The sequence below is a fragment of the Dreissena polymorpha genome, chromosome 8, assembly GCF_020536995.1.
Source record: "Dreissena polymorpha isolate Duluth1 chromosome 8, UMN_Dpol_1.0, whole genome shotgun sequence".
In the NCBI taxonomy this organism is placed as follows: domain Eukaryota; kingdom Metazoa; phylum Mollusca; class Bivalvia; order Myida; family Dreissenidae; genus Dreissena; species Dreissena polymorpha.
The window spans coordinates 12,291,232-12,307,628 of record NC_068362.1 but is presented as its reverse complement, the minus strand read 5'-3'; the positions used below and the strand labels follow the sequence as shown (position 1 = coordinate 12,307,628).

Genomic DNA, 16,397 nt, shown 5'->3' with positions numbered 1-16,397 from the left:
ACTTTTTTTGAAGTATCTGTTACCTCCCTTGGTAATAAATTTGCCATAAGAAAAGACACAACAAACTACTTTTTACAAAGCTAAATTTGGGTAAAAACATTTTTTTAACGTTTTGTAACTTTATTTAATGATATATGTGAAAAAAGAAACGGCCACAAATCGGTTTATCTGTAATAATTGATATGCAATAATGTTTTGAAGTAAAAAAAATACGGATTCGGGTAGATTTTAGTCCATATAAACGGACTGCCAAAGCCTTTGGCTTTGATAATTTTTGCTATGGCGGCTCTGGCAGTCCATATTCACCCCTTCATAAACATGGGTGCAATTCAACGCAGAGAATCCGTGCACTTCACTAAACAGACGTCGTTCGAGACAAATTGAAGAAAATAATGAATAAACTTCATAAACATGTTAAATTTACCTGATTGGCAACCTACGGATGTTATACTTTGCATGCACCCTATAAAAACACGACGATGTTTCAACACACTTTCCTCGCTGACATGTTTTATGTTTAAATTTAAAACAGTGTATTCTGTATCGAATAACACAATTTGTTATCGACTTTGTAGGCTCCAACACATAACCCGACATGCAAAATATTGGTGTACTGCGACCTAACCAATATTGGGTCAATTTTCCAATATGGCAGATACAGAGTACCAAAGCAAAACTAAGTCATTAAAAAGCAATTATTTATTGTTTTAATGGTACCATTCGTATGAGTTTGTGGTTTAGACAGGTAACCCCCCCCCCCCCCCCTGTATATGTATTATATATACACAAGGTATGAAACGCACTATATGCCTATAGGTGAAAGATTGTGGAATCTCCTACTCGGCTAATAACTTTAATATTCAATTAAATTTGACTTTCTCGCTATATTTTGTCAATATTCGTTGTTGAAAAGTCAAACACAATAGGTGTACATTTAACAATATGGAACCCCTGGGGTAAGCTCGGGGGAGGGGGGAGCAAATTTATGATACTGCTGCCTGTGATTGGGTTATAAAGCTGTGAGTTGAATTACTAGGTAGATTTGGGAAAATTTGTGTAGATTTAAGTAATTCGTGTCTCCGAACAGTACTAAAAACAATATTGTCAACACAACAACAGTGACCTACAACACTCACTGTGACTCACCTAGTTTTTGTTTAATTTCTTTCGGTTTTTAGTCATACAACTGCGGTCAGTTTATCAATTCAGACTTTCCTTTGTTAGCGTGTCTGGTTGCCACATCAACCCTCGGATCCACGTCTGTTCCAATTCCATGTAGATTTACAGTACCTTATTCAGTATAGGACCTCTGACCTAAATTATGGTTTATTGTTATTAACTAGTAACAACAATATGTTCACCATTTGTTAATCATTAATGTATGTCGGAATAACTCAATAAGTTCAACGATATTTTTGTATAATAAATACATTCATAAACAACAATATACAACCCTCTTCCGGACAGGCATTTCAAAATGTGCAGATCCGGAGAAAATTTAGCCGGACCAAAAAAACAACACAACACAACTATGTACATTAACATAAACTTTTTATTTTAGCTTAACAATCCACAGCCAATGCTTTAGCCTAATAAGAGAACAGTTTTTCGGTGTTAATCAATTTGCGTTGATAGTCTAGACAATCTTCTTCAATTTCAAACTATATGTAACAGACTGATGATATCCATTTAGGCATTATAACAACGTTAACTAACGTAAGAAGAAGTATCGGAAATAAAATTGCTGTTAACGGACACTAACTTGTACAATGTAAAATGATAACATTTTTGGAAACCTATGACGAGTGCATGTTATAAAGATATCACTAGACCATTGTTTATATTAAATAAACAACATTTTTAAAACCATGCTTCATAAAGAAATTCATATTTGTATGTCCTTATCTACTTGAAAAATATGTTAAAGCTATCAAGATATTTTTTGTTAGAACGCAGTTGCCAATTTTGCGACTTCGTTTGAAGTAGCTGTGTAACCAGTTGGATTTGCTAATTGTATGAAACAAACTCATTGCAAGCATCAAAACAATGAGCCATTTCATTATCATGATGTAAGGGTTTGCTCTTCAAATTTGCAACTTTGAAAGAAATTTTATTTGTTTGCATTTATTTCACATTTTGCCGGTTGCGGGGACCGACATTGTTGTTAAACCTGCCGGACCAAATGATAATCTGCTGGTCTGGTCAGGACCAGCAGACCGGCAATTTCGCCAAGCCTGCTGTTCAGCAGGCAGCTTCAGCTGTTCAAATATGGCAACAACATCAGTTTCCTAAAGAAGAGGAACATGTCGCCCTTTGCCGCATATGTCGTGGCGAGGCCCTTGTGCTCCACCTTCCGGTACAGGCGCTGGTTCCAATAAAACACACATCCTTTCAAAGTGGCCCTTGGATAGATCTTGGTACTAATTGGTTACTAATTGGCCATTAAAGGCCTGTCAGTACATTAAGGCCCGTGTCTGTAATTAATTGTTTGCTAATTAAACAAAGGCACATACCGCTAATTGATAGTTTGTGAGTCGATTAAAAATTAAAGCATAAGCAATTTCTAAAAGTAAAAGACCAACTTCATTTGATTAGTTCTTTATTGAATAAATTGTATGATTGTGAATTCATGTTATATTATTATTTATGTATAGAGTACATATACATATAAAAAAAAAAAGTACTTCACAGGCCTTTTCCGCCCTATGCCACGGGTCCGAATATCGGCCCCATTCCCAATGCAAATCTGGTGGTTTTTATCCCAATTGAAAAAAAAAATTTAAATATATAAGTTAAAGTGATATAATGGGCATCTAACAGTTTATAGGTGTCTATCGCAACCGTTGTTTATTTTTGGTGTTTCCACTTCATATACACTTATATTTGTTAATGCAGCACCAACATACTAAAACAATATCCCGGAAAGAGAAAAATAATGCATTTTAATATCAACCGTACTTTTGTTTGACAACTGATCATGCATGTACGATGTGAACCTAAATTTAGTTTTAGTGCACATTCATTCATACGAAACAAAGACACCATTTTGTTTTACGGATCATTTCGGTTTACAGGACTGGGTGAGTCACGTAAAATATTGAATATAAAATATATTTTTATAAACAACTGGTAGCAAGATGAGTTGCAGATAATTGGTTAGTAACCACATTTTAACTAACTCTTTTGACCTGTTAATACTTTCAGCTCAATTCAACAGTGAAAAATGCCCATAATATCACTTTCACCTGATCCAGTGTAGAAAATAGAAAAATATTGCATAATTAAATTATCTGTTGCCTTGAATTTGTTTAAAAAAAGTAAAATATGTTAAATTGATTATTTAAGACTTTCCTTATTTGCCCCAAAATCTTGCGTTTCGCGCAATTTTTTTCCCCTAAAAAAAGGCCAGGCCCTTCCTCCAAAATCAGATAAAAAACCTGCACTTACCACACATGTTCATAAAATTTTGTTGTTATTTTTTAAATAATATGTTATCAAAATAGTTGTTATTTACCAGTTAACATCCTTTGAAATATAAGAAACACTATTTACATGCGATTATTTTTCCCAATACACCAGTTTTGCGATTCTTTTTTTCCCCAAAATTGGGTTTTTCACGACGAGAAATTCCCAAAATTCCAGTGTGGCGTTTTCCCAAAATGGAGCGGAAAAGGCCTGAATTCATGTTTTATATTTATTAAACATAATGAACTATGCACAAATGTTTTTATACCAACAATAAATCATTTTATTTTTAGCTCACCTGAGCACAAAGTGCTCATGGTGAGCTTTTGTGATCGCTTTTTGTCTGTCGTCCATCGTGCGACGTTAACATTTGCCTTGTTAACTCTCTAGAGGCAACATTTATTGTCCAATCTTCATGAAATTTGGTCAGAAGATTAGTCTCAATGATATCTTGGATGAGTTCGAAAATGGTTATGTTTGCTTGAAAAACATGGCTGCCAAGGGGTGGGGCATTTTTCCTAATATGGCTATACTAAAATCTTGTTAACACTCTAGAGGCCATATTTATTGTCTGATCTTCGTGAAACTTGGTCAGAAGATTCAGACCAATAATATCTTTGACGAGTTTGAAAATGATGCCCGTTGTTTGAAAAACATGGCCACCCGGGCCAGGGGGCGGGGCATTTTTCCTTGGCTTTAGTAAAACCTTGTAAACACTCTAGAGGCCACATTTATTTTCCAATCTTCATGAAACTTGCTCAGAAGATTCATCCCAATAATATCTTGGACAAGTTCAGAAATGATGCCTTTTGGTTGAAAAACATGGCCGCCAGGGGGCGGGGCATTTTTCCTTATATGGCTATAGTAAAACATTGTTAACACTATGGAGGCCACATTTATTGTCCAATCTTCATGAAATATGGTCAGAAGATTTGTCCTATTAATATCATGGATGATTTTGAAAATGGTTACGTTTGCTTGAAAAAGATGGCTGCCAAGGGGCGGGGCATTTTTCCTTATATGGCTATATATGGCTATATTAAAATCTTGTTAACACTCTAGAGGCCACATTTATAGTCCGATCTGCATGAAACTTGGTCAGAAGATTCATCCCAATAATATCATGGACGAGTTCAAAAATAATGCTGGTTGGTTGAAAAACATGGCCATCTTTGGGGCGGGGCATTTTTCCTTATGTGGCTATAGTAAAACTTTGTTAACACTCTAGAGGTCACATTTATTTTCCGATCATCATGAAACTTGGTCAGAAGATTTGTCCCAATGATATCTTGGATGAGTTCAAAAATGGTTTTGGTTGCTTTAAAAACATGGCTTCCAAGTGGCGGGGCATTTTTCCTTATATGGCTTTAGTAAAATCTTGTTAAACACTCTAGAGGCCACATTTACTGTCCGATCTCCATGAAACTTACTCAGAAGATTCATCTCGATAATATCTTGGAAGAGTTCTAAAATGATGCCGTTGGTTTAAAAACATGGCTGCCAGGGGGCGGGGCATTTTTCTTTACATGGCTATAGTAAAACTTTGTTTACACTCAAGAGGCCACATTTATTTTCCGATCTTCATAAAACTTGGTCAGCATATTTGTCCCAATAATATTTTGTTATCTCAGGTGAGCGACTTTGGGCCTTCAGGCCCTCTTGTTATTATATATAATTATAATTGTTAACACTTTTGTAATTCACTACATTAATATACACCCCAATATCACTCACACCTAAACGGCATTATTCACGCCTATCCGCCTTTATATTATCAGTGGGACGAAACGTCAACCCCTTTTTAACACAAATTTTAGTGCCACGAAACGTCCATAACTCGTTTACAAGTATCCTGGATGACTGTTAATTGGCGACCTTATCATTTAATGTAAATATTATCTAAATAATAGTAACACTAATCCAACTCCGGCTGTCACCCTGCAGGTTGCTGGGAGTTGCAAAGGCTTTTTATGTTAAATTGCCACATGTAATTCAGAGTGAATTGTACTAGGTAATATGAGCCAAGTAAATTGTTTTCTGGCAAAAATGTACACACACATATCATGAATATGTCTCTTTTGCATAAATTAAAACAACTTACATGATAATATGGTGTGCTTGAAGAATTATTATATTAAATCAATTTTCTAACACACAACTAATCAAGAAATTGTTTACATGTTTCAGTGGAAAATGCCAAGATATTCTGAATTTGAAAACAATTATGCAAATACATAAGAGTTATTTAAATTTTGAAATATGTAAGTTTTTTTACGCAAATTGCATGTGGTGTGTTGACATCATGTAACATTAAACATACAGCAACGATACCACGGCTCTATGAATGTGTCCTGATTCAAATAACATTTTTATACACTAGAAACTTTCAACTGACAGCATAACATCAGACCATCAGACACTTGGGTGAAATACATTATTACTGTGTAACCTTTGACTTTCCTTTGCTAAAACCATCAATTGAAAACATCTAGTCTCTGTTTTATAACGCATCTTTAATAATTTTTTTGTTTTTGGCATTTGTCCACAAAAGACACGCAATTTGATATGATAAAAGGTATTGTGTTTGTTACGAAGCATTAAGTTGATTGAACTTAATTTTATAGTCATTTGTTGGAAATATTTTTTCAACATGGTTTTTGCTTTTACAAGGAAGAACTTTGAGCTGTACATACATGTATGTTCTCATATACAAGTTTTAAAGGTTTCAGTTCAAACCCTTAGATGCTGATGAGCAGCAAACAGCATAAAACCTGAACAGACTGCGAGTTACTCACAGGCTGTTCTGGTTTTATTCTGTTTTCACATAGCCATTTTCACTTGGTTTCTGAGTGGGAAGGGTTAAACAATTTAAATAGTAATAGTACTTGGTGTCAATGGGGAAAATGTAAAGAACGCTCCCACAGTGGGGATCAAACCAGTGATTGCTAGGTGGTCAACATATCCACTACACCACTGCGACCTAAATTTATTGATTGATGTTTCAGATGTTGCAGTTAGATTCATAAAAATGAGCGACAGCCAAGGTATCGCCCGCAGATCAACAAGGACAGTAAAACCCACCTTCAAAATGAAAGAGTTAGGTCTTCTATCTACTGTATTAGACCCTGATGAGGATCATCTTAAGACTGCAGGTTCAAGAAACGGCTTAAAGAAAAACTCAAGGACAGAATTTAGAAACCACAATAAAGAATTATTACAAAATGATACTCGAAACAAACTCACACTAGACGATGAAAAAGTTTGCGGTTCACTCAATGTTGGAAGAAAAAGCAATGGACCTAATAACATTTCTGTAGCCCGAAATGTTCCAAATAAACGCCTTCAATTAAAAAATGCTAATATTACAGATGGTACAGGAAATGTGGTACATGTTATTGACCCAAAAGCTAAAAATCTAGTTAAAACTGCTGAAATTGAAGGCAGTTCAATTTCAACAACTAAAACAGTCTGCGAAACAGCAAATTCTGGCGTTGCAATTACTTCACTGGATGATTCATGCATTGTGGAAACTGATAAGATGATAGAAAATGTTGACAAAAAGAGGTGTAGTATTGGGCTTGGAAGGCATAATAAAATCCAACAAGCCCATGATGTTGCAGATGAAAAAGATGATGCAGAATCTAAGTGTGATGACCTGACAGAACAAACAATTAAGGTACTGTCTACAACTGTTGAGTTTCCTTTGTCATTACAAATAGATGATTCTGATGGTAGTCAACTAAAAATCTTAAATGGAATGTTTTTTGTTAGCAAATCTGGTATAGATGGTTGGTGTTTTTTAAGAAATGTTCAATGCTCAAATAACATAAAAGGGCATGTTTTAATGGACTGTATGAATTGTATACAGTGTATACTTTTATTTAAGTCCTAAGTTAGTGCACTTATATCTAAAATATATACTTATTACATGTAAATCCAGCGCAAGTCAGAATTGTGACAGCATGACAGTTGTTTATTTGGTAACATTCTGTTTAAAAGTAAAATTATGAAGGTAGTTACCACATAATACCTTACTGGAATCACTAGATGTACCCATTATTAATACATTTTAGCCTCGATCTGAGAAAACGGGGCTTAGCTCATGTGCTTAAAGTATCATCCCAGATTAGCCTGTGCAGACTGCACAGGCTAATCTGGGATAATACTTTCTGCTTTTCTGGTCTTTTTCATTTAAAGTGCTGGTAGTCTCTTCTTATTAAAAATCATGTTTAGGTGGAAAATGTTGTCCCTGATTAGCCTGTGGGGACTAATTGGGGATGACACTTAAAGCACGTGCATTTAGCCCTGTTTTCTCAGAGCAAGGTTAATTTAATTTTTTTCAGGTTGAAGAATTATATGATACTGAGTCTGAACTTGATGGCCCCAGCACTGAGTCCCTGTACTGTGACATATGCCAGAAAATGCTGGCTAACAAGTACATATACAAGAAACACGTGGCAATACATTCAGGTACTGGTACGCTTGTTTGAAACAAAATAGATTGTTTGTACATTTAGCATTCCAGTGATTTGTATAGGGCCAAATTAGGGCAAAATCTTTGTTAAATATCCCTGCTCAAAAGGTATTTATTTAAACACTAGTATCACCTGAAAATAAAAGTTTTTTTTAAAGATGACTACCATCGGACAAAAATTGACTTATTGATTTATATGCTTTTTTGTAAATAATTCCAGCAATCAGCCAAGTTTAATCATTGAAGAATTGAGCATTTGTAGCAAAGCATTTGATTAATGTTTTATAATTAAACAACATACAATATAAACATGTTATCATGCTTATCTAAAATTCTCCATTCGAAGGGCCCCATCACAATTTGGCCCACAGATGAAAAGAAAAACTGCATTTCCATACATTTCAATCAAGCTAACAAATTTAATTGATCACTACTGCTGATGTCAGGCAAGTGGTCTCTCAAATCAATGGTAGTGTGTCTTGTAACAAGGTTAACCCTTTGCATGCTGGGTAATTTGTTGTCTGCTAAAATGTTGTTTGCTGAATTTCTAAAATTAGCATTTTCTTCGATTTTTTTCAAAGAATACTATCAGAATAGCAAATAGTTTGGGTCCTGATGAGAAGCCATATTCTGTGGCGTCTCATCTGGATCTAAACTGTTTGCAAAGGCCTTTAATTCCAGCACTGAAAAAGTTAACACAGTGTGAGAATATGCCATTTTTCTGTAATATTTGAGATTTAAACGAAAGCCCAACAAATTTTGATAAACATTGATGATATCAAAATTTATATGATCTTTCATTTAACCTTAATTTTCATTGTGGAAAATTTCTAGTTTACATAGTTTAATGAACATATTCACAAAAGAAAGAAATGAGACACTTTTATTTTAATGAAAAAAAGAGTACAAGTACATTTTCTTCATTTTTCCATCAGTTATGTGTACCATTTTGTGCTCTCTGATGTGTTCAGGTATAAAACCGTTCCGCTGTGTCATATGTGATGCGAGGTTCCCGATACGAGAGTACCTGGTCAGTCACATGGTCTGCCACACGACAGACAGGAAGTACAAGTGTGACGTCTGCAGTGCCACGTTCTTTAGACAATCCAACCTTTCAAGTCACATGATTTCTCATACCGGTAATAATGCTTGCATGGTCCTTGTCAGCGCAGGTAAAGAAAATATACTTATAAGTACCCCCAAGTATGGCCGGGTGTCTGTTAGGGTGTTTTCTGTACCCGGGTTACATTATAGAATACCTCAGAATACCTGAGCCGACAACGACCAATTGAGAGGTAATAATGGTTGATACATGTAAATTCATGTCCGCTATTTGTTGAGTTATACAACATGTAGCAGGTCACACTTTAGCCTAGTTTTCTACTTTTCACTATGTACTTCAATTTAACTTGGTGAGAATTTAAGCTGGGTCAGTATTCACCAACCCATTCCTTGACTTTAGAATAAAGAAATAAATAGAGAAGAAAGTTTTTTTCTTATTCATAAATAAATTGTTCAAGAATAGTGTAGTAACAGGTACATGTATTACATTTCATGTCTTTTTGAAATGTATTATACTATTATAAAAAACAGTTTCACAAATATTCTTTATTTTTAGCTTGGCTGTTTTCGGAGAAAACCCGAGGTATTGTCATAGCCAGCTCGTTGTGTCATGTCGTGTCCGTCGTCGTGTCCGCCGTCCGCGTCTTGCTAAAACCTTAACATTTTGTCAAGGTTTTGAACATTGGCTCTAAAATCAAAGTGTTTCAACCTACAACTTTGCAACTAAATATGTAGCTGCACCTTGATGTGTTCTACATGCCACACCCATTTTTGGGTCACTAGGTCAAAGGTCAAGGTCACTGTGACCTCTTAAAAAAAAAAAATCTGACAAGCTTTCATCAATTCAAAACTGCACCCGCAGCCGAGCGTGGCACCCGTTATGCTGTGTTCTTGTTAGACTTAAGTCTACGAATTGGTTGATGAAAGTACTCAAAAGCAATATTTGTGCCCATTAAATATCCACACACATAACTTTTTCTATTTTGCCTCTTAGACTCCATCCAAATGTAAAACATTAGTCATGTAATTGATCCTAGCCATCTTTGCCTTTGAAACTTTTTTTTAATCTTGACATATTATTAAAGATTCTTAAAATGCAAATATTAACTCTTTCAGTGTTGGAACGGAATTTTGAAGGCCTTTAAAAACAGTTTGGATCCAGATGAGATGCCACAGAACGTGGCATCTCATCAGGATCCAAACTGTTTGCTATTCTGATAGTATTCTTTGAAAAGAAATCAAAGAAAATGCTATTTTTAAAAATTCAGCAGACGACATTTTAGCAGACGACAAATTTCCCAGCTTGCAAAGCGTTAAAACCAAGCATACCGGTGTAACAGGCCATTTCTTCCCCCCTGGCCAATTTTTCCCCGTGGAAAAAATGGACTAGCCCATTTTTTCTCCGGGGAAAAAGTTGCCTAGGCCAATTCTTCCCCCTCTAGTCAAAATCTTCCCCCCTTAATTTTCATTTAATATATCTTTCTGTCTACACATTTTGGCCAGTTTTCCCCCCTGGCCAGTTTTTCCCCCCCTACCTTGTAAAAGTTTTAACAATAGAATTTGATTGAGAGTTGCAAAAACTGCATTCCCACTCTTATCTTTTATTTTACTTATCTTTTACATTTATTCTTCACTTTTAGGCCAGTATTTCCCCCCTGGCCATTTTTTTCCCTCCTACCATGTAAAAGTAGTTTTAACAACAGAATTTGATTGAGAGTTGCTAAAACTGCCTCCACCCCCTTATCTTTTATTATCTCCCGCGATAGGCGGAGGGATATTGTTTTGGCGTTGTCTGTCCATCTTTCTGTCCGTCCGGGGCCATATCTTGGAAGTGCTTTGGCGGATTTCATTGAAACTTAGTATGAGTATATATATATATGGATAAGGGGATGATGCTTGCCAAATGGCATTGTACATCATCTGTTAATAACGGAGTTATGTCCCTTTGTATCTTGAAATAATGCTTTTTTGAGCGTCAAATATAACAGACGCATTGAAAAAATTGAAGTCATTTTGCAATAAATTCTTAATTAGGGAGGGGGGGAAAGATTTGCCGAGGGGAGAAAAAATGGCAGAGAGTCATGTTGCAATTAATGCTTTAAGTAGGGGGGGAAAATTTGGCCAAGGGGGGGGGGAGATTGGCCTGGGCCATTTTTTCCCCGGGGGAAAAAACGGCCTAGGCCAATCTTTCCCCGGGGAAAAAATGGCCTAGGCCAAATTTTCCCCGGGGAAAAACTGGCCGGGGGAAAAAATGGACCGCTACACCGGTACCCTGTTTCATTTTCAGAAGTGCGACAGTACCAGTGCGAGGTGTGTTCCAAGTGGTTCAAGACGAAGGCAGTTAGAGACGAGCACATGAAGTACCACGGTGAGAGGCGGCACGTCTGTGACAAGTGTGGCAAGAGCTTTATCACCGCCACTTATCTCCGGAAACATGTCAGCGTTCACGAAGGTGATATAAAAAGGGGCTTTTCGTCCTGTCCTTCTTAGGGAATAGCCGTTTTTCACAATTTAGAGACGTTCACAACCATGACAATTTTGAGAATTTCGCGCCTCAAGTTTTCACAATTAACAGAAAGTTGTGACTCACTTTATTACAATATTGAAACGTTTGTGACTTATTTTTTCACAATTTTGAAACATGAATAACTACATGACATATAATAACATGAGTCCACAATATCATTCCTATGTAGTAAGCTGCCAATATAAATTTGAATAAGAATGCCTTCAGAGTAATTTAAACAATCGTTCTGGGAAAACTGGGCTAAATGCATGTGCATAAAGTGTCATCCCAGATTAGCCAATGCAGTCTGCACAGGCTTATCAGGGACGACACTTTTAGCTTCTTTGTGTTGATTGCACAGGCTCATCTGGGACAACACTTTATGCACATGCATTCGGCCCATTTTTCTCAGAACAAGGCTCAATAAGTACTAAGCACACAAAAATCCTTGTCAAATGTTCTGTTTGCAGGTATTAAACCGTTCAAGTGTGAGGAATGTGGCAAGTCCTTCCCATATCAACAGAGTCTGCAAGAACACTTGATGAGACACAAGGGCATCAAGCCTGTATTCTGTGAGGTGTGCGGAAAAGGGTAATGTGAACTAGCATATTCATTCTTTATTAACCCTTTTCCCACTCACAATCAATATTAAAAGGCTACATGAAACAAGCATAAAACCAGAACATCCTGCATGTAACTCACAGTATGCTTATGTATTTTTATTTTTTTGCTCATCTGCTTATTAATATCTTAGAGTTTGAAATGAAGCTTTTAAACCTTGGATCTATTAAGAATTTTCAGAAAGGTTTTTAACTTAATTTGATTTTCTAAGGGACAACAAAAGGGTCAAAACGAGTATCTAAGCATATATATGGGTAAAAAAAGGATATTTCTGGTGAGATTATCAGTGAGTTTTTAACCAGGTTTTCTGAAGGATAAAACTGGTTATTAGATTGGCGAATGTCGGCGGGCGGGCGGAACAAGTTTGTCCGGGCCATAACTTTGTCGTTCATTGTGAGATATTAAAATCATTTGGCACATTTGTTCACCATCATTCGATGGTGTGTCGCGCAAAATAATTACGTCAATATCTCAAGGGTCAAAGTCACACTTTGAGTTCAAAGGTCAAAAATGGCCATAAATGAGCTTGTCCGGGCCATAACTATGTCATTCATTGTGAGATTCTAAAATTATTTTGCACATTTGTTCACCATCATTGGACTGTGTGTCGCGCAAAAGAATTACGTCAATATCTCCAAGGTAAAGGTCGCAAAGGCTAAAAATAGATTTATTTTGAAACAAGGGGGGTAACTTTGATCAGTAACAATGCACATTTTGCGTTGGTATCCCTATATCACACTTTTTTCAAATTGAAATCAAAGTCGCCACAAGTAAAAATAGATTGAATCTTACACAAGGGGGTAACTATGCACATTTTGAATTGTCTTTCTTTATCAGACTTTTTATGCTCCCGGATCGAATGATCAGGGGTATATTGTTTTTGGCCTGTCTATCTGTCATTCTGTCTGTCTGTCTGTCATTCTGTCCCAAAACTTTAACCTAAAACTTTAACCTTGGTTAAAGTTTTGCAATATTTAATAACTTTTGCATTATTGAAGATAGCAACTTGATAATTGGCATGCATGTGTATCTCATGGAGCTGCACATTTTGAGTGGTGAAAGGTCAAGGTCATTCGTCAAGATCAAAGTTATGGCTTCAAAGTGGCGCAATAGGGGCATTGTGTTTCTGACAAACACATCTCTTGTTTTTTCAAATTGAAAACCTGGTTTTGTGACAATTTTGTCCCTTGTTTTTGTTTTCTTTGTCCAATTTGGGGCTAATATTGAAAAGGCTGAAAGTTAGCAATTTTTATCACCCTTATGATATCAGGCGTATGTTGTCCTGAGTCGTGCAGGGTGCATTTCAACCCTTGCAATAAAGTTGAACGTGGTATACTGGATTCACCATGGGCCTTTGTCCTTTGATAACTTAAAGTTGCATGCATTGTTAGGTATGTTTTAAGTATGCACAGGCTAATCAGGGATGGCACTTTCTGATTTTCATTTGGAAGAGAAAAATGAAAAATTGAATGAAAAATTCAATAAAAGCGGCAAGTGCCTGCACAGGCTTATCTGGGACAAAACTGTACACACATGCATTTAGCCCTGTTTTCACTGTACGCTGCTTAATTAGTAATTAGCCTCTTTGTGTTTTTAAATAATACTTTAATGGTAAAAAAAAATTAATACGAGTCCATGAGTTGTTTTCTTGATTGACCAACTAATAATAGGGTACAAATGCCACAAAAAGTCCCATTTATTACTGAAACATACTGACAAACTACTGACAAATTACTGACAAACACAGCAGCATGATATTTCTTGATTTATAAAATTAAGGAAAAAAAGAAAATTCCACAAATGAAAGTGCCAGCAACATGTTTACTTACAACAAACTGCTGCATTTGCTCATCCCAATGATATTAATGGTTTGATAGTATGTAAGTTATCTTGTTAAATATGTATGCTCGCTTTCACAGCTTCAACAACTTGAGGCAGCTGAAGGCCCACAAAAAGTACCACGAGGCCAAGACCGACTTTTTGTGCTCGCTGTGTAACCTCTACTACGACTCCATAAAGTCTTTAAAGAAGCACCACTACATGTCGCACGCTACGGTGTACAAGTGCGAACATTGCGACCAGACATTCAAAAACAAGCGAGTCTTGGTGTCTCACAAGTTCACGGCACACAGGGAAAAGCTTGCTAGTAGGGGAAGGTTACACGCTACTAAGTTTTCATGTGATAACAAAGTGGAATGTAGTCTGTGTAAAAGGACGTTTTACAATGAGGGGGTGCTATCAGAGCATCTTGTGAATCAACATGGTCTAGATAAAGAGGATGCAGAAAGAGTCATTCAAGCCAAGGATATAGGTCAGATTGTAATAATAAATGAAGAACATTGTGAAGTTCAGAAAGAGGACGATGTCAATGATAAGGAGCAGTATCGCGTGTATTACAAGGATGAAGAAATAGACGTGTATGTGACTGTCAGGAAAGGTGCTGAGAAGGAAATTACTGACGCAGAGGCAAGAGAAATCGTGAACGCATTTAAGATATCGTCGAATGCAAGTTTAGGAAAAACGTCTGGAATGGCAGTTGAGGAAAGGGGAAGCAACGTAAAGGATCTTTTGCTTGGTTCTAAGACTATGAAACCATTGCTAGAGGATAATACGGAAGCTCCAATGCAGATGAAAGGTGTTTCAACTGATGAAAATAATAGCGAAAATAGAAATAAAACTAAGGAGGCATCAACTGATGCTTCTAAACATGTAACCAGGAACAGTGGTGTTGATGTTATAAACAAGTTACAAAATTTGGTGAACAGCCAAAATAGCGTCTATGGCAACAATGGGCAATCTTGTTACATCGTAAAAAAGCCGGACATGGTGGGAACAATAAAAGACAACGAAGAACTGTTTGTTTTGGTTCCTAATTCTAAGGTGGCAAATAAGGAATCGGTATCTGAAAATATGCTACAATTCCAAAGAGTAGAATGTGACCAAATTAGGGATGTTTACGAAGAAATCGTAGATTCAACGGCTTCTAATAACGTGGGAAATGTTTTCGGGATAAATGCTGAAAATGGCGACAAGATTGTTCTTATTGTGAACCAAGATGAGAATGTGGAGACGTACATGGTGGAAGGGCAGGAATACCTAGAAGTAGTGGAGTCAGAAATGGAAATTGAAGAAAGCTATGGTGTAGTTGAAAGTGATGATGTTGATGATAAGCATGAAAATTTAGTGACACCTAACCCTGACTGCTCTGGCAAGCATGTTTATAGAGATGATGTACACAATTTTCGTTCACATTTAGTGACACCTAACCCAAATTCTAGTTGTGGTCAATATAATATAAATAATAATAATGAAGCTTTAAGATACGAAAACTCGCAAGTTAATGCAAACATTCCCAGACAGAATACCGCCTCGCGGAATTTAGTTAGCGATAGTAACTCCGAGATGTTTAGTAATAAAGGAAACATAAGGTCTGTACCTACTAGTGAAAGATCTGTATACACACGTCCCCATGAAGCGTTTGTTGCCAATGGTGAGACAAATTATTCACGATTAAGCAACAACTCTTCAAAGCCCGATGAATTCCTTTTGACTGTACCGGATTCAAATTTCCCAGGAGAAATTGCCCAGTTTGAGAACGCTTTGCGGAGAAAAGCTTTACAATTCGAAAGTTTTAAAGAGTATGGTAACTTTTTGGATAACATGATGTTAGCGCTTCAAAAAGCAAAAGTAGAGCAGAGTATTATATTTGGAACTCAAAGGCCTTAAACATTTAACCCATTTATGCCTAGTGGACTCTCCCATACTTCTAAAATGGATCAATTTATTTTCAAAATTAGGGATGTCTAGTATATTTATTTCTTTATTTAGAATATTTTTTTACAGAAATTCCTTTAAGTAAACAGCGTAGACCCTGATGAGACGCTGCATCATGCGGCGTCTCATCTGGGTCTACGCTGTTTGCCAAGGCCTTTTTTTCTAGACGCTAGGCATAAATGGTATAAACGTTTTATGCTGTGATTTTGCTATTAAGGCTGCTATTGCCTTTGAATGTTTATAAGTGACTGTTAAAGCGAGTATATACAATTTCAATGTCAACATTTGCATTAATTCTTGCAATTTTAAACAAACATTTGAATATCAACAAGGAATATTGTAAAATATTAATTAACAACCTTTCTATTGCACCATCAATCAAATATTGTTTACTTTAATGAAATTTTAAACAAACAAGTTTACGAAGATACTGAAACTTTTTAATTTTTTGAAGAACCAAAATTGTTTTCATGTGTTGTATGAACCAATCTGTAC

The 16,397-nt window shown here is 36.2% G+C and overlaps 1 protein-coding gene across 1 annotated transcript; it reads left to right on the top strand.

Annotated features, from left to right (window-relative positions):
- Positions 1–2: 2 nt before the first annotated feature.
- Positions 3–15,908, top strand: LOC127843061 (uncharacterized). The gene is made up of 7 exons (XM_052372861.1): positions 3–90; positions 6,471–7,141; positions 7,809–7,935; positions 8,911–9,078; positions 11,289–11,453; positions 11,978–12,098; positions 14,048–15,908. Exons 2-7 carry the CDS (start codon positions 6,494–6,496, stop codon positions 15,852–15,854), a joined length of 3,036 nt encoding a protein of 1,011 aa, XP_052228821.1. The 5' UTR covers positions 3–90; positions 6,471–6,493; the 3' UTR covers positions 15,855–15,908.
- Positions 15,909–16,397: the final 489 nt, after the last annotated feature.

Excerpts from the sequence above, each read along its gene's own strand:
- LOC127843061 (XM_052372861.1), top strand. The coding sequence starts at position 6,494 with ATGAGCGACAGCCAAGGTATCGCCCGCAGATCAACAAGGACAGTAAAA. Across the intron at positions 7,142-7,808 it reads TGACAGAACAAACAATTAAG|GTTGAAGAATTATATGATAC; the intron begins GTACTGTCTACA and ends AATTTTTTTCAG. Across the intron at positions 11,454-11,977 it reads ACATGTCAGCGTTCACGAAG|GTATTAAACCGTTCAAGTGT; the intron begins GTGATATAAAAA and ends TTCTGTTTGCAG.